Source organism: Morone saxatilis, unplaced genomic scaffold, assembly GCF_004916995.1.
Source record: "Morone saxatilis isolate NCDOM2014 unplaced genomic scaffold, NCSU_SB_2.0 Contig18, whole genome shotgun sequence".
Lineage (NCBI taxonomy): Eukaryota > Metazoa > Chordata > Actinopteri > Moronidae > Morone > Morone saxatilis.
Window position 1 is genome coordinate 21404419 of NW_023339740.1, and position 25174 is coordinate 21429592.

The 25174-nt window shown below is 40.4% G+C and overlaps 1 protein-coding gene across 1 annotated transcript in view; it reads left to right on the forward strand.

Annotated features, from left to right (window-relative positions):
* The first annotated feature begins 22297 nt into the window (after positions 1-22297).
* slc12a5a (solute carrier family 12 member 5a) overlaps positions 22298-25174 on the forward strand; it is an 89862-nt gene continuing 86985 nt past the window's right edge. Inside the window, exon 1 of the mRNA XM_035661496.1 lies at positions 22298-22577. Coding sequence (XP_035517389.1) covers positions 22523-22577 — 55 coding nt within the window. The 5' untranslated portion in view covers positions 22298-22522. The remainder of the gene's footprint in view (positions 22578-25174) is intronic.

Here is a 25174-nt window from a genome sequence, read left to right on the forward strand (position 1 = left end):
ATTACATCTCTCCCAAATATTGAGCCTTGTAACAGTAGTTAAACGTGTTAACTTACTCAAATTCCTTAAAAAAAACTTAAATATAATATTTTGTTTATGGACTTTCTTGGTTTTATGAAAGCTATATTTTCAGTACAAAACACGAAATGCTCCACACACACCTTCGTCTGAATTCAGTCGTTCATCCCTCATCAAAGAGGAGAGTTGTAGAGGGTGTAGTGAGTAGGCTTGGATGTGAAAAGAAAAGCAGTTATATTTAGTCTGCACTATAAACACACACATTGACCCAAGAATGACAATACAGTAAAGAGAAAACCCATTAAAATGAAGAGGTGGAAAAACATGCAGAGACAAGGTGGTTTTCCCTGTGACGGCAATGGAACCTCCTGTTGATATCCTCTCTCCAAAAAAGAAAAAGCAGTGCTTGTAGTTAAGCTTTTGGCTTTAATGACTTTTTTTTTATGAACAATAACCTGATTTCCAACAAGGAATTTAGAGATACAAGTTACATACCAACAAAGACAAAAATCCTTCTTTACCTCTCTGCCTCAGTCCTATACAGGCTATGAAACCAATGTAAAACAAACTGCATCTTTTGCAAATATGCTTAGTTGTATCCACAGTATCAGTTTCATTGATCCAGGATGTGTTTGACGAGCTTAACTTTAGAGACTTGAGGGAAACCATCACAACCAAGGCAAGTTTTTATAGTAGCAGATTAAATTATTAATTTGCAAATACTGTTTCGGTCAAGTTTTGGCTTCAGGATAAGATCTTTTGAGGTGGCTCCTTCAAACGAGGGCATGAATATGTGCACCTCTCCTCCTCTTCTCCCTCCCTCCTCTTGTTTACTCAGTGACTAATGAACTTACTTCATTTGCTTATAATTAGAGTTCAGAGCGTCACTTGTTTATGTAGAGGATGCCGACAGCCTGGAGTGCCAAAAAATGTCCCAAAAAATGACCACAAACATGTACATGCATAAATAATCACAATCGCATGCCCACATAAGGGGCTATTTACAGTCATAGAAACATGCACATGGATGCTGATTGTCCATTCTTGTTCAAAATTATTTAGTTTGGTTAATTAGGTTAGGTTAGACTGAACCAAATTTAACTTCAGGTTTATGAAAAAAGCTCTAATGGACATTTGCAAAATGTGCACAAAAGTACAACCAAATTAGTATATTAAGTCCTAATATGTCTTAAAAATTAAACACTGACGGAGATGGCAAGGCTTTTATAGTTTGCCCTTCTAGTTATTTTCATTTAGTAATTCCATTTTAAATGAAACACTGAGTACAATTCCTGAAATACTGGATTTATACAGCCCTAGCGACAGTCCTTCAGGGCATTTTTACATAAAAGCAATCCTAGGGCACAATGTCATTTAATTTCCAATGAGTTCCCCTTCCTTCATCAAATAAACAGGGCCTCCTCTGAGAACCAGGGCCTGCTCATTACTGGTGGTTATGTTTCAGTCTCAGAAAACACTTAAAGAGACAATGAGGTGCTTCTGCTGCTCCCGAGTCCCCGGCTATTGCAACACTTTTGTTTATTTCCCATTCAGGCCCATTTCCCCTCAAGGTAGCAAAGTTAATATTTTATAAGACCCATGAGGTGACATCATCTCCAGGTAGTGCACATCCATAAGAGCTCACAACAATCGGTGGTAGAGATATTTGTGCTATTTCTGAGCCACTGCAGAACATAACCTGTTGTCAACTTGTTTTTTTCTCCACTTTGTGATTGTATTCAGATGGCTGCTCCACGCCAGCACTTACAATGAATGGAGCTTTATGATATTGAGTTGAGCCCACTGAGTTGATAAATAGCTGTGATTACTAAACCGCTGACTGAAAATAGTGTTTGCTTTTATAATCAGAAAATGGTAGCATCTTGCAGGTCTAAAGGTTGGTTGGTGGAACATACAGTTGTCACCTAACATGACAAAATGTCAGTTAAAAAGATTGGAAAGACTTTCTCCCCTAAAATGAGCCTTCTAAGGCAATGATTCAAACCCATAAGGAACTCTCAAAATCCCTCTCAAATTAAATTAAATATCTGTTACAGCATCTATCCTGTAACTCACTGGTTCCCAACCTTCGGGTCCTGACACACTTTAGTAGTCGCCAAAGCTGCATGGGGGGTTGTGAGACTTTTAAACTTTTTAAATTTTAAACGAAGTAAGAAGACACTAAAGAAACTTATTTTTATTAAGGATGTGTGATTGTTAAAAAAACAAACATAATACAGACAGAAAAGTTCCTAAAATCTCCTCTCTGCAATATTCACAGGAAATAATCTGCATCCAAAATGCATTCACTATTTGGGTTCATTACACAGTTCAATCAATCAAATGTTCTGTACTGTTATTGATATGCATGAATATAATATGAAATACCCAATAAAGGGGGTCTGGGGTCATCAGTTTACTCATTGAGGGAAAAGGATTGGGAACCACTGCTGTAATGAACCTGCGTTTACCTTTGAGACAAAATAAGAAACTGAAAGGAATAAATTAATATTTTTGGGTATGATCATTTGTCAGAATGCCGTCAGTTCTCCATCTACATTCATGGTAGATGGTATTGTTTCCATACAGCCAAACAAATCACCTCGTTTCAAACCACATTTGCATAAAGCGCTAGTGTCAGCGTTCTATAAGTGGCAGATTGTCACACTGACTAACACCCAGACAGCTGCCTGCTATACAACGTCCCACATTAGCTTTCCTGCTGAACACACATCTTCTCCTGCACTTTAACTTCTTAAACAAGCAACCAAACAAATATCCACCGGCAAAAGGTCAGCTGCTAATGTCAGTTTGCTGGTTAGATAGCTAATTAATCAGCTCAGCTGCAGCACATTAAACAGCATACAGACTTACCTGCAAACTTTGGTTAGATGCTGGTGTGGTCTTTGCACTCAAGTTTTACTGCTAAAAAATAACACCGTCTGCCTGTAGCTTGTCAGCTAAAGCAGTTTGTTTACTTTGTCTACTGGTCCCCTGCTGGCCGCACAATGTGCCAGCTGCTGTCAATCCAACACAGACACTGACACAGGCCTCCAGCCAGCTGAGACGAAAGGGAGTATATCTGAACAGTTTGATAATAAAAACTGTTGACAGAAAACATTAACATTATTTTTGATTGACTTTTTCAAATAATTAAAAAATATATATTATATATTAAATAATACTGTCCGCATATCTTCGCCAGATCGCCTAAATAATCTGGTGGTTATCCAGAATTCACAGAATTGTAGTTACACATTAACTCTTGTTTTATTGTTGACTCCGGTCACATTATGTTGTATTTGCATGACCTGAAACATCTCCCAGAGGGTCCCACCTTCAGTGATAGCCAAGACGGTGGTTCAGACCTGGACTTGTTGGAGATGCTATCAAGGAGGCTTCAGCAGATACAGTGGAGGCAATGGAGAGTGAATAGGAGATGTGAATTTTCCCCAACTCCTGTAAAGCTGTTCAGCACAGCAAACCACTAGCTTACTAGTATTAATACTAGTAATATTATTAGTAGTTCACCACCACTGTGACATTTCTTTATACTTTCTGGGTGTAAATTACAAGGCAAAGTCAACATATTTTGCAGTTTTTAATTTGGTTTACAAAGTGGAATAACCACCTTTTTTTCTTTGGAAAATGGCAATGAATGCTATAGACTGGGACCTGAATTAAAAGTAACTAATAAGATATACAGATTTATACAGTACATGTACCCAAGAAATAATTCTGCAGTGCATCTTTTGAATTTGCATCTGGGGGAATGTAAACGGCAACAAGATTGTGATGATAATAATAGTTTCATCTTCACATTAAGCAACAGTGTCCAGTTGTTTGGCCAGCCGGAGTCCCATTTCATCCAAACCAGACATTAGCCAGGAGCCAAGCTGGGCCAGCATGGCTCCTATCTGACTCTCCTCTCCTCCTGGGGTGATCAAGCACCAGCCGTGGTGGGCTGGTCCCTCTGATCTGGCTGGGCAGATTGTGTCAGAGTCTGCTGTTCTTTAATCCAAACCCCACGCGTCTTTTTTTGATGACTGTAGGCTGTTTCTGCCATAGGTAATGCGTGTTTCATCAATAAAGCCGAAAACAAAACAAAAACAGAGACGTTTGAAGGAGCTAACCTACCAAGCTGCAGCATCTGAATACACAGCTGTTGTCAAAATCACCTGAATCCAGTTGATGTGAACAGTTTTGGCTTAGCCCATAATCAGACCAATAATGATTTCAGTAATAAAGCCGAAAAAATGCTCAATAACAGCTACCGACCGCTGCATCTACATGCACGGTCGTTGCCATGGCAATGATTCCCTGTTAAGTTACTCGTTAAGGTCAGAGTTAGGACAAAAGTTCTGTAAATCCTGGCAAAGGAGGCAGGATTGGTACACAATCTGAGAAGGTCTGCCTCGGAGGCTCAACTCAGAGACAAAGATACCCCTGAGCTTAATTTTGGCTAAGAAATCTGAAACAAAGCATCAAATGTGTGAACTCTGTTTTTAATTACATCACACCCCCGCATTGTTCTTTGTACAAACACCCTCCAATATGTGACAGATGCTAACACAACAAGGTAAGGGCTCCTGAGGCTGATGTGGATTCCCTCTTAACACTTGTATTACATCATCTTCTATTCTTCAATGCTCTTTTCTTTTTTCTCTCTGTCCCAGCCTCGGTCACCCTTTCCTGTCCAACTTACTCGACATTAACTTCACTTCAGCATCCTTCATTGAGCTGCTAGCCCTGCCCCCCCACTCTCTTTCTTATTCTCCCTGCCTCTCTGATTCCCTAACACACTTCACATTAGCTTCCCATCTCTTCATTTGGCTCCGTCACTTGTTCTGTCACCTCGGCCCACTCCTTAAAAAAAAAAAAACCCTCTCCCTTACCCGCTGACTCAGCAGCTGGTTTTCTGAGCTTGTACCAGTTTGTGTGTCAGGTGGGAACAGGTGACGCCGCGGGGTGCAGGCTGACCTCACTGTGTCACTTTCACTCCAACTCACATCAAGTTTGTTTGAGATGCTGCCTCTCTCCTCGAGGCTCCTTTCAAGCTTACATGAGCTACGTGGAGAAACGGAAAAAGCTAGCTAGAGGCGGGAAATACAGGCACTCAGGTTTACTGTACGACGTACTGTAAATGTGTTTTTGTGCAGTCTTTGATTGACATTAATAACTGTAATTCTCAGGTAGTATTAGACACAGATAGTGACAGCTTTAGGACATACTGATCTGATTAGATTAAAACATATTACACTGGCCATATTTATGTTAACATCAAAATCCGAAAAGCCAATAAATGTGTATTCCTGTTGTGCACTCTGTTATCAAAGGCAACAGAGAGGAATGGATGCTGAGCTGCGATATACACAAAAACGGTCCAACAGCTTAGTTCACAAGTCCTCAGCTGAGAGTATTTGGGACTTATAAGTTGATAGAAGCTGTAATCTTGTCCTCTTTCTCTCTTGACCTCTCTCTTTTTACCTACTGAACCCGAGATGAAGCAGCTATTCACAGTGCACACATAACACAAATATAGACGTACATACTATACACTCGCACAGACACACACACATAGATAATGCAGTGTGACAGAGTAAGTGCTAACAAGCAAGGCGAGGCAGAGTGTTCAAATTTTTCCCATGAGTATCAGAGTCAAATGTAAAACAGAATGCCATAACATTCACATTAGACTTACATTATATTCACCTCCTGTCATGAAACATTCATCCTCTCTAAATATTGCATATGTTGTGAGATTTTGTTGATACATCAACCTCCTATGAATAATGAATCCCTGCTTAGTTGACCTGTTATCATTTTTTAAAAGATGTCAGTTCTGTGCTGTAAGCCTGTACAAATGTTTAGAAATGTTCAGAAAATGTTTAATTTGGACCTGCAAACAAATAGTGATAAACACTAATGGAATACGTGTCATACGTGTACCAGGTTATTTGACAGTAGTTTAGTAGAAAATGGCAAGGATACTGAGGAATGATGCACCTGGACCTAAAAAACTAATCACTTTTGCTTTGGCACATGCCCTAAAATTTCATAAAAACATATATTTGAGATATCCTGCCAATTTTCGACAACCTGGACTTCAAGCCCAGCCCATCGGTACACACAGCTCGCAGGAGATTTTAAGTATTAACATGGGAGTTGGAAGAATCAACTCAAAAACCCTTACTATTTTCACTATGTGCATCTATACATCTATCTATCTTGCCAACAAGACCTCCAAATTAAATGACAAAATATGTTTATAATTATCCTCCAGAAGTCAAAACCCGGTGCCTCCATTACTCATAATACATTTCAACAGTTCAGTGGAAGATTCGGTGTGTTATGCTAGTAGCGTGTTAAACTTCACGCTCACAAAAGGCTTTATTGACCTTTCTTCACATATACCTGCAGCCTTTGATGTGTAAAATGAATACTGATCTTTCCTCTGGGCATTGCAGAGTCTCAAGATCTATAAATTGATCAAGATAAAATGTATATACTGTGACTTAACAATCATTGGATATATTTAGAAGATAAAACAAATGCACGAGAGAAGAGGCTAATTTTCCGTCAGTATTTAAATTCTTAGTTCTTCGTTTTATTTCAGCTGTTATTAATGAGAGAGAGAGTTTAACTTGAGTGTGAGGCACAATCCAAGTACACGTAATAGGTATGTGCCAGCCTTGCAGTAACTCGGCCAGTTAAGTTAGCCAGCCAGCCAGCCAGCCAGCAAAAACAACCTTTTCAGACAGACGATAGCTGTCCAAGATACAGCACTGTTTTTCTTTTTCTTTGTTTTATCTTCACTCTAAATTACAAAGTCAGAGGAGTAGAACCAGAGATATTCTCCTCAGTCCTGGGTTTCCAATAAGTGTGTGTGTGTGTGTCAGTGAGGCTCTTCCAAAGATGCCAGAGCCAATCACCAGAAGGGAATTTAGTGCCTCTCTGCTTCCTGCTCCAGTGGGCAGATAAGATTATAGCATTTAGATTCAGAAGCAGAAATTCTCTCACTTCAACCTGACTAGATCTACATCGTGTGTGTGGAAACTTCAGCAGCACTATATCAACAACGTACTGCTGCCTTTTTTCCTTTTAATTTGTGGGTGTGCTAAACCACACTTGCAGTGGACCACAGATTTATTCAGTGTCTGTAGTTCCAGTTCTGTTCGTGGTGTGTTTCACTAGCTGCTGCTTACGTAGCAACTGTACTCTCTGAGTTTGGAGTTTATTGGCTCAAGAAAATTTAACAAAACCCCTCTGTGCATGTACAGCCTCGGGCTACAGAGGCACAATAGTGATGAGGGAGCAGATTTTTTTTGTGGGAGTCCCAAATTTTTATCCCAGTCAGCAGGGGATTCAGTCTATGTTTAGTATTTGGTTTAACAAAACGCCACTTTCTGTACCTTTTCCAATTTTGTTTGACTAATTTTCTGTTTTTGCACAAGAAGAACAATGCATTCTCACTGTCTTACAGTCAGTATAAGCCAGCATGTAATGGAGGAATTGGATTTTTTCCCTCAGGTTTTTACTTTTTAATGACTTATAAACTTTAAATAAGAATTTCAAGCACAAGTGTTGTTCTGCTATTAGGTGAAATCAGCTGACTTTTAAAATACTTCTAATTATTAAGTTTCCATTGATACTGTTTATTTAATTTTACATATACAGTATGTATTTAAAAGAAATGTGGTGCTGGCCATCTTTGCAGAGTTATATATATTTAGTTTGTTTGCCACACATTATGGTAATGCTTATTGATTGCAATGTATTAGTGGAACCTCCACACCTATATACACTATAGTAATTAACAAACCCTAAAAAATATTGACCCATATTGACACAATGTCATTATCCAGGGTCCATTAATGCAACAGCGAGGTGATAAACTGTCAATGTGTGACTTTTTCTACAGTTGAATCCAGTGGCATGTTATAACCTGAAATGATCTACCTCCCTGATATAGTAGTAATTCTATCAGCCACGGGCCGAGCTGTAATCTTATTATCTGTTGTTAACAGAGTTGGGGCTTGGGTGGGGGCTCGGCAGTGATGGGGATCTCCACAGGGCAGATTACCTCTGCATTATCCACTCAGAATAGGACATTATCACCTATCACAAGCCAGAGGTGTCAATTGATCCAATCAGATTGTCCCTCTAGTGATGCGGGCCACTCCCATCGCCAGTTAATTATAGAGAAAATGAGACACTTTACCTCAGTGGGTAGAGCTGGTGCAACCTGCTGGTCTGTTACTGTACTGCATGTTGCTCCACAGTCAAATAACACGCTTCATGTGAGAAGGTTTGACCTCTGTGAAGGTTGAATGTCATTTCACTTTACACTTCGCTTCCATGTAAGCAGCAGCTGCTCACAGTTACTGCTGCTAACAGGGAATTAATGAGATTATAAACTTAGCCTTGTTCTGAAGTCTTTCAGTATTTTAGTGTATTAAACATGAATTCATCCAACAAATCTGCTGGTCAGTCATATATTTCTCCTTTATCTTTTAATACTTGGACAAGTACAAAAGAAATGGTCTCTCTTCATTTAAAACGTTGTCTAGACAATCCAGAGGACCGTCTTCTCTGTAGGTTCATCACTACAACCCCTTTTTATATTGTCCCATTGCTTTCACATTGGTATTTGGTACTTTGTATTATAGAAATATTGATTAAAGGTGCTTTAAGGGTTGGGTGTGATGGAAAAGCCACCACAGGACAAATGATAAATCTAATCCCACAAAATGTTGTAGTGAGCTTTAAATAGTGTGCAGGATCCCTTCTTTATTGATCAGTGATGTCCTGCCAATGGCTTCCTATCCAGTTTTGTGACCACAACACATTGTTGATTCTCACTTTGCCAACAAATAGAACAAATGAATAACAAAACATCCATGTCCCATTTTGGTGTATCAGTCTTGTTAGCAGCAGGTAGTTTTATCAACATCATGTGGCCACACTGGTCCTAAAGGTCTACTGATTGGTGGGGGAAAAAAGCCTGTGCAACTGGTTTAAATGCAGAACATGGCATAATCTGATAACTACCCATTCAGCCTGAATGTTTCCACCCTGAGTGCAGTTGAGTATTTTTGGTGGAAATGTCAGCTTAGTGCCAACTAACCTATAGGTGCTACCATTGTACAGCAGACAGAAATAGAAACAAAGGTCAGTGTGGCATAAAATTGACATCAGATTGCTTAATGTGGGAACAGTAATGAGGTGACCTTTCATGAGGAAAGCGTATCTTGTGAGCTGTGGCTTTAAGCACATACAGTAAAGCACATTTAAGAAGGAAAAGTTTCAGATGTCAGACACAGAGTAAGATCTTTTTAAAACACGAGTGAGGCATCATTTCATCTTGGAGCTCTTTTATAGGAAGCTCAGTTCATCTTACAATAAAAGAGGTTGAAATTGATTTATTTTTTCATCTGTAGTGTGTTACATTTTCCATTTGTGTTACAGTTACTTAGTTTTGGTCTCTCATAATAGCTGACCTGCTTGTTCATGCCCCATAAGTTTATACAGCTGCACAGGAGCAGAGCAGATAAACGATGGCCTTTTTGAAGCTCACTAGATCTGGACCTCATATCCTGTGGCTCTTTATGAGAAATAGTGCGTTACAAACCAATCACACCTGGTTGCTATATGTACGCTCGGATACCCTTACATTCATATATTCTGTTTTTAGCACTGTTGTGTTCAAAGACCTGCTTGCCAACATAATACGAATGTTATTTACGGAGGACCCAGTCAACATTTTGTGTGGATTAATACCTCTTTTTCTTAGACATGAAAAAAGGGCTTTACTACATGTGCTAATAAAATGCCTTGGATATTAAAAATAGCCTCATTAATTGCTTGGAAATGGAAATAGAGTTGTTCTACCAGTATCAGTATCAAGATAGTCCTCCGATACTGCCCAAAATGCAATATGGGGTATGGGCAAGTACAAGTGTCCAATGTGCACCAATCAAATACCACACACATAATTTATTAGCCCCGAAACGAGAGACTGCTGGGAAATAGCAGGGTCCTGTTTGATTCTTTTTCCCCCCAGGATAGCGAAGTAATGACTCTGACTCTGACAAATATATTTATTTATTAAATACTCAACTTTTAGTTGTCAGTCTGTTCTTTGGAGCTGGGCAGGTAGCGTACACGTGGTTTATCTTATTATATAATCTTATTTAATTATTTTTCATTTTCAGTGATGCTGGTATCAATATATTGATTAACACAGATTTAATGTCACTGTCAGCACCCTTACGTTATAATATACATCACTGCAGCGAGGTGAGAAGTTGCTTTTTAACTATCCTTTGAAAGTCCCCATAATTTTAACTTGTCACAGCTGAAAAACATTGATGGCTTCATTCCATTTAGGTGTGCCAGTAAGCCGTGCCAGTGAGCCAGCATGCACATTAGCAGGGACTTGGCTCCGGCACAGGGAAATGAAATGAAGCTATTGTTAAGTTTTACTCTGCCATCGTCTGTTGTTAATCTTTATTAAATGTAAATGTTTGTCTGCTAAATGGAGACAGACGGACTACTTTTCAGCATTAAAGGGATTAAAGAGTCTTTTTGTTTTATTTATGCCATGACAGCACATCAGGTGTGGTGTGGTCAACCTTAAGGCATATACAAATCAAAATACTTCATCAGGACCATAAAATGGGAGCTACCTCAGCCAAAAAAGAAAAGAAAGACGTTTAGTTTGTGTTTGTAGGTGTGTATGTACAAATTAGTGGCAGCCACAGTAAAGAGTCTATAAATGTCTTAAAGCCCACACACTTTTCACAGTAACCTTTTAAAACTTTCCTACTTTAGTATAGAAGGTAAAACATTATCAAATGTTACGCAACAGAACCAAATTCATATATTATAACACAAAAATAGATGTCGGCCAACAATACTGAAATCATTTCTCCTTTTCAAGCATTTTTATCCTCGAGAGCAAATGAGCAGCCAAACCTCATCAGGTTTGTAAAGGGTACTGTTCCAGTTGTGAAAGTTTCTTTGTTGTTTTTAACACAACATCCACTGCATTTACTTTCCACAAATTTACCAAATATGGCTGCCAGCCCCTTACTAAGATAATCCCTCTGATCATGTTTCTGTGAAGCTTGAACCAAACATTGATTTGTGTTACACTGGATGAATCGCCTCCTTTCCATCTCAGTCAAGTGTCTCCTTTCTGACGTAAACAGATGTTCTGTGCTCTAAAGCAGCTTACATGAGCAGCCTACAAAAGCCTTTAGTATGTTGCTCCAAGGAAGGAACTGCCTACAGTACCTTGGTGTTGTTGACATCAGGTACCAGTTTATTGATGTACTGTTCGAGGGGTGTTGGAGTGCTAATTATTGTAGAACTACCACTGCAGTATTAAATTACGCCTCTGTATACAAGTATACCTTTTGTAATATTAGGTTTACTTACATAGATTGTCACAAAATCAGGTCAAGTGAAACCTGCCTCAAACGCGATTCTTTGACCATATTATCAACCAATTATTATTTTCCTCTCATGCAAATGCAGTAAGAAGAGAGGTGTACATTGCAAACACTCCCACCTGATGCGTCTGCTCTTGTGTTTGGGGCAAGAATGCGTCACATCTGTGTCAGTAAAACAGCTGCAAAAGACTTCAGTAATTCTGGCTCTCTGAGTCTTGTATGCAAACAGTTTTCAGAGGAGAGATTGCCTCAATATTCTGGTTTGACCAAACTGGGTTGGTGATTATTGCGGGTAGGCCAGAAGATGTAGAGCCATGCATGAAAATTAGCCCTCATTACTTTCTGTTCTCATTCAGGGTGATGTTCCCCGCTCCTCTTCTCTCACTTCATTTTTCTCTCTCTGTTGCTCCGTCTGTTTTCTTTGGAGAAAATAAAACTAGGTCATATCTTCTTTCCTTCCTCCTCCTCCTCCTCCTCCTCGTCCTCCTCCTCCTCAGTGACTTAAATGGAATAAATACAAAAAAAAGGGTGAATTAGTGAAGTGGTGGTGGCTGTATGGGGAGATTGAGATGTATGGATGGCAGTATAGGCATGCTCTTCCACACACACACACCTGCTGTACACGCATAGATTTGCAACTAGTGCAATGTATGACACTCACTCAAAAGCACTTGAGACATATCTCTTCTCTCTCAGCGCATCTTATCCACCATTGTGTTCCTTCTTCTTTCCCCCACAAGGTGCATCTCACCGCTGCTTTTCTTCCCGCTACGTCTTTATCTAACATTTCAGGGGTTTCAGCGTGGACTACCTGCTGCCACAGCTCAATAGTTCTGTCAGGTTCACCTTTTTAATGTGGGAAGATGTCAGAGTCTCCCTCCCTTCTCTCTCTCACAGTCTCTCTCCTCACTCACACACACACACCACACACAAACACACACACACACACACACACACACACACCTATGCTACAATATCTTCAACAGTGGTGGAATCTCAAGATAACTAACAATACAATACTATCGCCATACTCTGTGTTACACATGATAACAATAGTCATACAATATATAACCTGACCAATATTGTAGAGTTTATAGAATATGATAATTACATAAACATTTTTTATATGGAATCCTTCAAATTATATCCAAAATATGAACCAAGGCAGACACTTTGCAGCTGAAAAATAAACCTGTCAGTGCTCTCTGGTGAACAAAATAGGTGATGGCGATACTGTGTAGTTGTTACTTATGGGTCAACATATACAGCAATAACAATGTATCTGCTATTAGGTAAATATTGGCTGATATGTCAGCACGATTGATTTATCTGTCTATGATTGTTGGCCACACAGTAGTTCCACAATACGTGCAGTTTAATTAAATTGATTATATTATGCAAAGCAGTCCTTTATGATTACAGTCAACTCAAGAGCAGCATCCATAGTACTCTTTTCAGCATAGAAAAGTACTTAAAGGTCCTATGTGAAACTTGTAATCCAAAGTTTTAATGAAAGGAAGTGACACTTGGTTCCAGTATATTATCACAAGAGAATACATTGCAATACGTTTGTCTCGTGTCTACATTTGACTGTTTGCTGACACACATTCACATACCGTACTGTACTATATACAAACTTGAGAAGTGTGTGTTTGCAAGGTGTTAATAGCAGAATTGGTACATTAGTATTCAGACTTGTCTCCAGGTATGTGTGCAGGGTACAAGAGCTGCCTGCATTATCAGACAGTAACACACATAAAAAGCACAATTATTGCATTAAACAGTTTTTTGTTCACTTTTTAGCATTCACCATGCACCACCATTTGAACGTAGCCACTCATATTCAATGTCTGTTTGATATATAAATATAACCAGGTATGATTATAGCAAATTGCCCTTTTCTTTTTTAATTATAATTTCTTATGCATAAGGGAATGAGATTCATTAAATAAACCACTTTGAAAATGAAAAACTCTCTAAATGAGCCAAATTTCAAGTCAAAGGAGAGACTTGAGCCTTTTATTTCCCCCCCCGCTCTACAGGCTGCGCCTCAGGTTGATTGATTTGTCTGCGGCAGTTAAATTTCATGTGTTCGTGCTCATATGGTTGTTAGGCGTTTGGTATAGAAGGTCATTTATGTATTCTTACAATGGGACAATGGTTACAGTGTTTTCTCTGACTGGTGAATGAAATTATTGATTGATATGAACACAAAAACAATACTTCAGTAGGTTTGTTTTATCACTATGACAAATATTTCTGGGTACTGTAAGCACAATCACACACCACATGTTTTAAGCTCCTCTAATATGGCAAAGTATGCTACATAACATAACATGATTATAATCAAAATATGTTCCTTTTAATGAATCTCAAGACACCTATTCGTATCTTGCCTTCTGATATTTTGTTCATATAACTTGCTAACTATGCTTTTATTTCACTGTAGGCGTCTCTGTTCCTTGCAATATACATCTAAGTTAAAATTGCCATCAGATTTCACAATCTGTTGCCTCTGCTTTAGCCGGATTTCTTTGGATTAAACGCTACTGTCTGGTTTAAAGGAATGAGTTAGATTCACTGAAAATCCTTAAATCAACTTAAGCATGATACAGAGGTTGTTTGCTGATAACCTTTGCATATCTTTTGTTTATATTTGCTCCTCGGCATATACATTTAAACATCTGACTACATATATACTTGTACAGTACACTGCCTTTACCACACTCAGCATGTACAGAGCGTAGATGACCTCAGTATTTGTCTATTTTCTCTTCTGAGAGGCAGCGTCTGCTGTGGAAGGATTAGGCGATTAGAAAGACAACGCTCTGAGATTGGCCAGCAGGCCTCATCAGATAAAACATGTTTAGAGCAAACAAAAGCCCAAGCTCTGCTGTGTCGGAACATCACCAGACCACTTTGATCTCCTCGCTTCTTCCTGCCGAGGCTACAAGAATCTCCCTCACATCTTCAGATGCCTGTCTCGCAATCAAAGCCTTGTCAGATGTGGGGCTCATTGCTCAGGACTGCCCCAGCTATTCTCAGATTAATTACTTGACAACCCCTCTGAGGGCCAAGAGGTTCTGCCAGCCCTGCAGGTTTCAACGCTCAACAAATCTCTGACACCATACACATGTAGTAGACTCTCTGCTCTGATTAACAGTATATTGCGTTGTGAAGAGATGTAACAATCTCCCATCAACTGGGGATACAACGACTGGGGACAACTTTTTAGCTTTCAAAAGTTTTTACAAGTGTGCTGAATTGATTTCTGCCCTTCTCTTTCCTTTTGTCCTTCCATCATGTTTCCCACTCATATTCCATAATGACGGTCAGAGGAGGGTTTGTTTTTTTCTTATTGCAAAATCAGGCTTTCGCAAGGGACAAAGCTATGATTAGATTTGTTTGTGAAGGACAGGTCGATTCAATAAAGAGAATTTACACAGCGGGTGTAAACTTGTTATTCAATTTGGCACTACCAAGAAAACTGATGGACAGCAGTAGATGGAATCCACCCAACCTCTCTCGAATGACATCCGTTATCGTCCGCAGCCGACTGTAAGTCACCCCTCTGGAGACCAGGACTAAATTCAAATGTTTTCCATGTATTTTTCTTGAGCCCATCCTAACACAGTTTCATACAAATAAATACTTTAGTGTTTGTGCATGCGTGTATATTGTGTTTGTCCTCTGGCTTGCCGTAGGAGGATATTAGGCAGTTCTTTGAGCAGCGCCTGATCAGATTTACAGTTGAGAGAGGGAGAATAAGACACATGGGAAATCTAGTCGAGCTGAACTCATCAACAGAAGTGCTTGAGTATTGTGCTAACAAACTGCATTCTCAAATTGTTTCACTATGGCTCTGCAACAACACTGCGTGCACATCAGCCTCACATTATGTTTATGGAAGTAATTTTCATGTTTGCATATTTCATTCCCAAAATGGCTCAGAGAAAACCAAAATGCATTATTTATCACAATGCAGCTTCAATTAGATTTGCTGCAGCCATCATAAAGTAAAGATTTGACTTAGGAGGGCTATTTTTGGCTGATTGACTATAAACTCTACACATATAGCATGATTGTAAAAATGTCCAAATCATCCCAACGCTATATTTGTGTGAAGCAAACACAAACCTTTTGTGATCGTCGTCATTTTAGGGATGAAATCGGGGCTTAGATGTGTCTAACACGGATGCTGACTAAGCCTTTTCTGGCTGAGGTTTTTGACAGATGAAGAAAGCTTGTGTATTGCATTATTTAAGTGTAAGTGCCTTCTCTCACTCAAAATATTTTTTTGATTTCAGACACTGAGGGAATTCAGTGAGAATATTACAGATGCTGTTTCATTTCAAAACTTTTGACACTGTAACTTGGAGATGAATGGCAAAGAACCGCCTTTTAAGCTTCCTGAAATTTTTTGTTTCTTGTTTAGATTTGTCTTTGTGTCCAGTTGAAGTTTAACTCTGTGTCCAGGGCTTTTGTTTTTTTTGTTTTGTTTTTTCTGGCTGCTGGATGCTGTAAAATGCTGCGTGCCCTTGTCAACGTTTGGAGGTTCTCAGACAGACCATAATGATCTGGCAGGAGTCCAAGACACCACAACACATGAGGAGATGAGGTTGTGCTACTATACTGTACTGATACTGTAGGTTGGAAGTGGTTGTCCTCTGGTTTTATCCCTTCCTATAACAACCCAAGGCTCTTGAACCGCTCACGGTAGTGCAGTAGCAGCTTAACCTCTGTATGTCCTCCTGGTACTGAAAACTGGTTCTGAACTGGAACTGGTCCCAAATGTATAAGCTCTGGGGATTTGTTAAGAAACCTGCTTTTTGATTTCAATGACTGATTCCAGAAAGCATCACAAGGATTAGTCATACTTTACACACACAGAATAAAAAAACATACAAAATGTATTAAAAATACATAATATAAATAAAAATTGAATGCAAGGAGTCTCTTTGTCTAACATAATGAAGCAAGGTTTTGACTTGTCGTCACCGTAAGGTTGCCAAGCGACCAGTAGAGACTACAGGAAGTTACTGTACCTGGACATGAAATATTTGGCACATAACCTCGGTAAAATCCCACCTTGACGTTTTTTATGCTTCTACGGCTTAAACAAACAAGATATAACATGTTACCTAGTAAGAGGAGGAGCTGGTAGTAGGATTTTATTAGTTTTGGACAAAGCCAGGCTGGCTTTTGTTTCCAGTCTTGATGCGAAGCTAAGGTAATCGCTAAACTGCTGCTGGAGGTAACTTTATATTTATTGTACAGGCATGAAAGTGGTATCGGTCTTCTCATCTAACTCTTGGTGAGAAAAGCAAATTAGTTTATTTCCCAAAATGTCAAACTGTTCCTTTGAATTCAAAGGTTGTTTTGTATTCAACAAATTTCACCTGTACCTTATTACATGGTGTAAGATTTAGTTGACCGTACATTCAGTTTAGCATCTTCTCAGATGCATTGGCTTGTGCACCAAAGCGCACTCAGTCCTTCTCACAACTTGACGATGAGAGAGTTGATTAGAGAACTTAATTTTATTTGTAAAAAACGTATGCAAGGTCTTCTACTCTTTCTTTTTATGACTCGGCTCACATCCATTTACTCCTTGTATCTCTTAAAGGCCAGCACCAGCCTCGTCACCTCCCTTTCCACCACCTCTCCTTTTGATGACACAAGGTCACAAGAGGTCAGCAAGCCGTGCTCAGAAACATAATTGAATTTCTTTTGCCCATGGCCTGTCATCATTAAAAGTGTGTGGGGTGTGCGAGTTTCTCTATCTCATTAGTAGGCTCTTGTGTAGAGTGGATCAGGTCAATATGACCTTAGCATGGGTCTATTTAGTAAAACATTACTCAACAAAGATTGTTCCATTCCGGCTGCTGTTTAGAGGCTGGCTCTAAGTTCATGACATTTAAATGAGCCTGCAATCGAACTTGAAAATGTAAATTTCCCAAAACCCTTTTGAAAATTGTTCTCTCGAAGGTGATTCATTATTAGGAGTACTCCTCTGAGGAAAACGTGACATACAAACAAAATCGCACATGCACACAAGTATGTTCACACACAAGTGCCGCCTCACACGCATGTAATCAGGCACAGATAACAAGTACAACTTCAGGAAAATTTGTGACTCACTCGTCTGCATTTAGTCATAAAAGCCTCTTATTTATCAATACCCCAGTTGAGGTTTCTCTCTTTCAGTCTCTGTGTCTTTTTATTCCACCTGCAGTAGTTACACAATTTATTTTACAACTCTGCCTGTTGACTACAATGCCCAGGCTCAAATACATCTATATTTATACTCTCACACACATACAGGCACTGAGAAGAAGTGTCCCTATTTTAGTATCATTGCAGTATTACAGTACATGCTATCTACTATGGCTGTGGTTTTCACTGCCTCTACCTCCCATACTCTAGCCAGAGTTACTTTTGGCAGTGTCTGATTCTTGTGAGGGTTTGGGCTAATCCAATAACAGCCCTGTTTGTAGACAAAACACTGTTAAGTTGTCAGCATGGCCATGCTGCTTAAGAAATAGGAAGCCTTCAGATGCCTGAGTGAGTCAGCAGTACACGCACAGAATAGTGCCCACAGAAATTAATTAGACTTCCTGATGGCTTGAATTGAACCAAATAAGAAAAAAAACTGAGTTTGGATTTGTCTCAAGAAACCCTTGGTATATGAGTTGTGAGTGAAATCAACCGCTCTTCCAGCACTGTACAGCACGACAGCAGTTCTGACCAATGAATTTCCTTCTTTGGGTAATACAGTTAAATTTGATTTTGTTTGCAGCACTCTTTAAGCTAACCACGTTCACTTCTACTTGATTGAATCTGTGCTGTTTGTAGCACCCCGGATGTAAAAATCATTTGCATTGTGTTGACGTTTTACCTCAAACTACTGTAGCTTGAAATAACTTTTTAAAGAACTTTTATTCTGCGTTTTTCAGAAATGAATTCTAACATCAACAAAGTTTACTCTGTTATAACTTCATCTCGTCTAAATTCTCTTTTGATTTTGAAAAGTGTAACTGAGCCTTCTGTGTGTTCTTGCTCTCTAGTGGAAAACATCTGCTGTGCCAGCAGGTCCCTCTGCTCCAGTGCATTCAGTGCTTGTCTGCCGTCTTCCTCATACATTCTTACTTCTCATTGCCTTAAAGGACTAATATATTCTTGTTATTCTCAACATATCTTTGGATATAAATGGTTAAAAAACAACAGTTTTGATGTCAGATTTTTGCATTGCCTAGCAGTTATTGTTTCTGAAAATCTTACCTGGCGAGTGAATGGCATGTCCTTTGTAAACATCCAGCAGTCTGGTGTAAATGTGGTATTGACTGGCAGATGAATGCAATCTACCACTTCCTCCAAGTGGGTAGCAGACATGCTGAAGTAAACACATTTCACATACCTGCCAATACTCAATACAGCATTTCGGTATCAGAACAACGCTGTATTTTTATTGGGTTTCTGTTTCAGTGCATTTTAATCTGTTGATTTAGAGCAGTGGTTCTCAACCTTCTTTTGAATTGACCCACGTCAAAATCTGAAAAAAGGTGATGCCCCATCACCCCATAATGTTTAGCAATTATTACCAATGAAAGGGTTACCCACTAATAAAAATAAAAAAAAAGGATCCAAGTTGAATTTTAGTGTAATAAAGGTGAGCACAATAGCATCAGCAAGATTCTTTTTTTTTTCTCCCCTACATAAATTACATTTATTCAGCTTAGTTTCACTCCTTATTCTTCATCTGGTTATCCACTCTGTGTCCCACCAGGAGTCCCGACCCACAGTTTGAGAACCACTGATTTTAGAAAAAGCGAATTCATGAACTATGTTATAAAGGAGCCATATTTCAAGGTCAGTGTTGTGAAACAAGACATTACATTGTCCAACAATGTAAAACAACGAATTACTCAAATTTACAGTTGGCTCTTTGCCGACCTTCTTTCCCTCTTAATCAAAATATTGCTGAGATTTGGCAGTGTGTTAGCTAACGTCAGCTGGTTTGGTTGTGTACAAAATAAGTTTTCATTTCATTCAGCCAACTCGCATGGAACGGTAGTATCAGTGTGTGAGTTTTCACAGTTAATGTTCGGTGTCCAGGCTGTGACATTTAAACCTGCTGAGAGAAAGATGATAACCTCACTCTGCCTCTCTTGGAGGAAAACTTGAGACTTCAGGTGGATGCTGGAGAGGTTGTGGGCTGATTTTAAATGGTTTATGTAAGCAGATGCAGTGATGATGTGGTGTTGTGGTGTAGGAGCAGCCGACCAAGAGCTTGAATAGATCACCTGGTTTAAAGGAGTTTGTTGGATATGTGTTGCAAAGAGTCAAGTCACTTGTGAGCGTATCAGCTCTACTTGAGCTGTCCGTAATAACAGGCTGGCGGATTTTGCTCAATTTTTGTCAGATCATATAGCTTGTCCATCATTTGCAGATCAAGTTTAAGTCACTGTGAATTATACAGTTATCTGGAGTATGGAGGATGTGAACTTGGCTTAAAAGAACAGTCCACCTTTTTCTTTACTTTTTTTTAGCAAAAATCTTGATTCACCTGCATTGTTTTAAAGATGCCTGATGTCAATAGCAAACCCAGTAATGTGTATAAATATATATATAAAAATATTTCCAGACCTAAATATTGGCCCCGTCTGTCACATTATCCAAGCATGTTAAAGTATTAGTGGGACCAGTGGAAAAGGTCCAAAATGGGTGCAAAATAAAATTTTAGGAGAACATTATGGTGCAAATCTATTTCATCCGTGTCTCTTATTTATTTAATGTTTATTTTTTTATATCGCATGGACCAGTGCCACATACAACAGCATTGATAGCCTACGATAGTCTGCAGCACTTATCTCAAGATGGACTTTTATATGAATAAAGTGAAGTAACTCAGTTGATGTTAAAATTGGTTGTTGACCTAATGCAGCTAAAGATAATCTTCATATCCAAAAATTGAGTTAACCATTTACTACTCTCCCAGCCATCCAAATGACAGCAGTAACAACTAATCATTATGAACTAGCCAACAGTGACTGTTGCAGAGCAGGACTCATTTACAGTAGATGTATAGTATAGATCAGTACTACATCTACATACATCAGCTGGTGTTTGAACGCAGAAATGGATTAAATGGAGTGGTTGACCGGGATCGTGGTAACAGTACCATCAGAGTTCAGTGTGGGAGGCACATTTGTGTAGCCAGGTAACCAATAGAAAGGATCAGCATGATTTAATGCTATACTCATGCACATTTAACTATTCAGTTTGCTTGCTTGAATCTACGCAAAGTATAACGCACATTAAGCAATGATGAGCATTCAGGACACAATTGAACCAACTGGATGTTTCAACTCTCTAAATGCAAAGGTTCTCTCCTCATGGATATTATAATTTAATTTTGCGTGTCTTTTGTTGTTACAAACAAACAAAATGCTGGCTACGGTGTGAGAACTAATGAACAAAGAGAGAGAAATGTATCTGTACACACAGCTCAGTGAAGAAATTTATTGCCAGGCTTCAAGGTATTGGTTCTTTGTCAAGGTAATTGTAGCTTGACAAAACCAGTTTTGTTTGAGACATTGGTAATAAATTTATTCACTGGAGCCGAGCGTGCAGTTATATTTTTCCTCCTTCTCTTTTTGTTGAAATCTATTCTGTGCATCAGTGCTACCATGACTAAAACCAAGATTAATTGCTTTCATATCTCTGGTGTGGGATCACAACCACTGGGACATGCATAGAAACACACGCAGACACACATGCAGAGAGTGTCTTCATACTACACACGTTTTTTGCACACGGAACACCGTGTACAAGATCAAAATGAATCTGCATGGATCAAAATGAGACCCGTCTAATTGACAGTGAGGCTTCAATGCTGTGCCGACGGCATACAGCATACAGGGTCCTCTCTCTTGGAACCAAACATCTCTAAAGGGTGGATTAAAAGAGAAAATGTTCTGTTTTGTTAGCTGCATATACACAGAGAGCAAAGGCAAGCGTGTATATACATTTGTGCATAAACAAAACCAAACAGTTGCTGATGTACCCTATTGCTGATCCAGTGTGTCTTTCCATGTGTGTGCGCATCTGAATACATGGCTCTCCATGTTTATCATAACTGCATACAGATGATGTTGATGGGGCTTGTTCATCCCTTGAAGAAAACAGAGACTCTATTTGCATCTGACATTAAAGTAGGGAGTGAGCGCGGCGGCTTATTACAAAGCCGACAGGAGGAAAAGCTGATGCATAATGCACTTCTGTGGACATCAGAGCAGTGAGGCTACCGCCTGCTCACTCTTCTAACAGCATCAATTCCACTTCCCAATCACCTCTCTGTCTGACAGCCACGATGAGAAGGGGGAGGCAGGGAGGGAGGGGAGAAATAGATATAGAAGAAATCACACTACTGCTTGAATATGCAATCACTTTGGCAGCAACAGTGACTGAGCAACATCATCTGAGCAGGGGAGAGTGAGTGGTTTTTTTCTGTGTCTGTGAGTGGGAGAGATCGAGATCAGGAGTGAGAAAGGCAAAAAAGAGACAGATAGAAGGAACGAGGGAAGGAGGGAGAGAGCAAGTGTGCAGCTTTGAGGCGTTCCATCATCTACCAAACTCCTGCAGCTTCCCTCTTCCCTCCTCCTCCTCCTTGTCCTCCTCCTCCTCCTGGAGAGAGAGAGAGCAACAGAGAGGAAGAGCGAGAGACAGAGAGAGAGAGAGAGAGGAGAGAGGTAGCAACGGGGAGAGAGAGAGTGAGAGAGTCACGCTTACAAGCCAGCGGAGAAGAGACGTCAAGAGGAGGATCTACAAAGGGGAGGAAAAAAAATCCTTCTCTCTCTTCTGCTGCCTCTCTTCGTGCATCCTACGGGCAGCGAGGAGCGAGGAGGATCCGGCTGGCATATTTTCTACGCTGCCTTCCTGCAATTTCTGAGGCTGTATAACAGTGGGTGGAGCGCAGGGAGAGCCGCCGAGAGCTCGATCGGTGACATCGCTCCGCAGCAGAAGAAGAGTGCCGTAGAGGAGCCGGGATGCTTAACAACCTGACCGACACAGAGGAGGGGGACGGGGGAGCGCAAAGCCAGGGTGAGTGATGGGATGTGTCATGCAGTCACACACACACACACCAACACACGGGCAGATATGCAGGGGCATTCACATGGCAATGCAAGACTCATAGATACTGTACATCTGCCTACACAAACATATAGAAACACAGAGGGAGATTTAAAAAGATGTAGCACAGAATAACCTCGCAAAACACACAACATGCACAATTTGGGTTTACACCCGCAACCTGATGACAGTGTCGTTGGAAGAGAAAAGATGGTGGTGTTTGTGTGGGTTTGGTGGTGTGCGTGGAGTGTTTACAGGCATTTGGTACGGGTGGTCGGGCCTGGATTTGCTCCTCTGCTGTGGCTCTTTACTGGCAAAGGCTGTTGTGACAGGAATAGTTAAATGGGTCACTACTGGCGGGATTGGATGGCAAGTGTAAGGCACTTACAGCTTTTACTCCAGCACACACACACACAACACACACACACGAATTACAATCAAATTACATTGCACAACACAGTAACGGAACATTTTTCTTGGTGCAGTCATTCCGATGGTTCATTCACTATCATGGAAAAACGTAATATACTCCACCATATGGCAACTCTGTGGACAGGGGAGTTATGTTGCATGGTGTACCTACACCAAACACATACTAACCACACCCACAACCACCACACACACACAACACACACACACACACAGCCACTTCACACTTTACAGATACCAAGCCACCATTGCTGCTAAATCCCAACGGGGGCCCCAGCTGTCCAAAAATTCAAGCCCTCCATTCAATCCCCATCGCTCAGGTTTCAGTCCTCAGTCTTCTGCAGCCTCCCCTGGAGAAATACCTGTAGGTTTGCGTTTGTGCAGAGCTGCTGCTGCTCTTATAACGGGCTGTTTCACCAGAGATGCGTACTTCTCAGGGCCCAGAGGACATTGAAACCTTATTCCCCATTTATGTGATGGACAACACTGTAAATTTATACAGTATAAAGTTCCTGGAATTTAGTTGGCCTCTGTAAATTTTGGCTTTGTACCTTTTTTACCACCTGGGCTTTTCATTTCCGAACCTGGAGGGATAGGATCTGCAGTTTGCCTGTGCAGAAAGCTGGCAATTTTTTTGGTAGTTTTCTTTTTTCTGTCTTTTTGTTATATAGGTGTTGTAGCTCTGCACATATTTTTCTTTTTAGGGGTGTTCCCTCTTGCCTTCTTTTTTTTGTTTCTACATTTGGTCTCAGCTTTGTCTACTCTTTTCATGTCTCCCTTCGGCCGTTATGCACACATCTCCCCGCTGTGTCAGTCCCTGGACTCTCAGGGATGCACTGGAGAAGACAGGTTGCGGAGGGGGAGGAGAACAGTCACTTTTATTGTTGCTTCCTAACCTGTGAGGGCTTAATGGATAAAAAAAATAGACCAGGCCTGGGAAACATGAATTATTTAACTTAATCGGGCATCTCTATTTGTGGGCGGTGGGCGGTTGGGGATTACAATGGGTGCTAAGGGAGGCGCGGGACAGCCAGTCTGTAAGAGGGTTTGGCGGCCGGGTGTTTGAGGCATGACCCCGTTTATAGGGTGCCGACGAATTTGGGAACCATCAAGGCAGTTACAAGCGTTGACATTAAAAGCCACATTAACTGCGCATGCAGAAAAGTTGTTAACAGCTAATAGATTACTTGAGCGTTGCGCGGGGTGTGTGTGCTTCCTACACTTTTAGTCCTTTTCGATTTACTGTCTTGATTTACGTGTGTGTTAATGCATCCTGTGTGTGCAGAATGGAGTTTAAAAGCTTGGCACTGCATGTTCATACTGAGCACAGGGCTAATGATGCCCTTGACGTGTGTGTGTGTGTGCCGTGCGTGTGTGTGGTGTGTGTGTGTGTGGTGTGTGTGGTTGTGTTGTTGTGGTTGGTACTCTTCAACCATTCCTGTTATATATAGAATCAAAGGACAGTTTAAATTTGTCAAGGTTGTCCTTTTTATCCTTTCCGGGGTAATGCATTAGATATAAACTATGCAATGTATGTGCACAGGCCTGTTAGGGACCCTTCCGAAGAGGGATAGTTGCCACCACCTCCTCCCAAAACACATCTCTCAAATCTCTCTCTGGTTCTTCCTCCTGTTGTCACACTCTCCTATCCTTTCTCTTTTTGTTCCTCTGAGTAGCAGCATCTCTAGGATAGGACCTCATTCACACACACACACACACACGCGCGCGCAAAACACACAACCACAACACACACACACAACAACACAACACAACACACACACACATCCCCCCCATCCCTTTTATCTGAATCACAGCTCTGCTAAGCTAGCTGTGCAACAACCTGAATAACTCTGTTTAGTCATCAGTACTATGCAGGGCAGCTCCAGATAGGGAGGGCTTTTCGCCTTTTTACAGTAGGAATGTCAGAGGCTGTCACTGTCCGCTCTCCCCCGGTGCTGAAAGCTGCTCCCCCCACCTCTCTCGCCTGATTCCAGTATTACGTATATCCAGAAGCTCAGGGCTGCCTAGCACTGTCCAAGGTGCTGATTTATAGCCTTCATTACACGGCTGGGTTACAGCCCGGGAGGACAGCACAACGAGTTACATACAGCATTAGGGTGGATGTGTGTGTGTGTGTG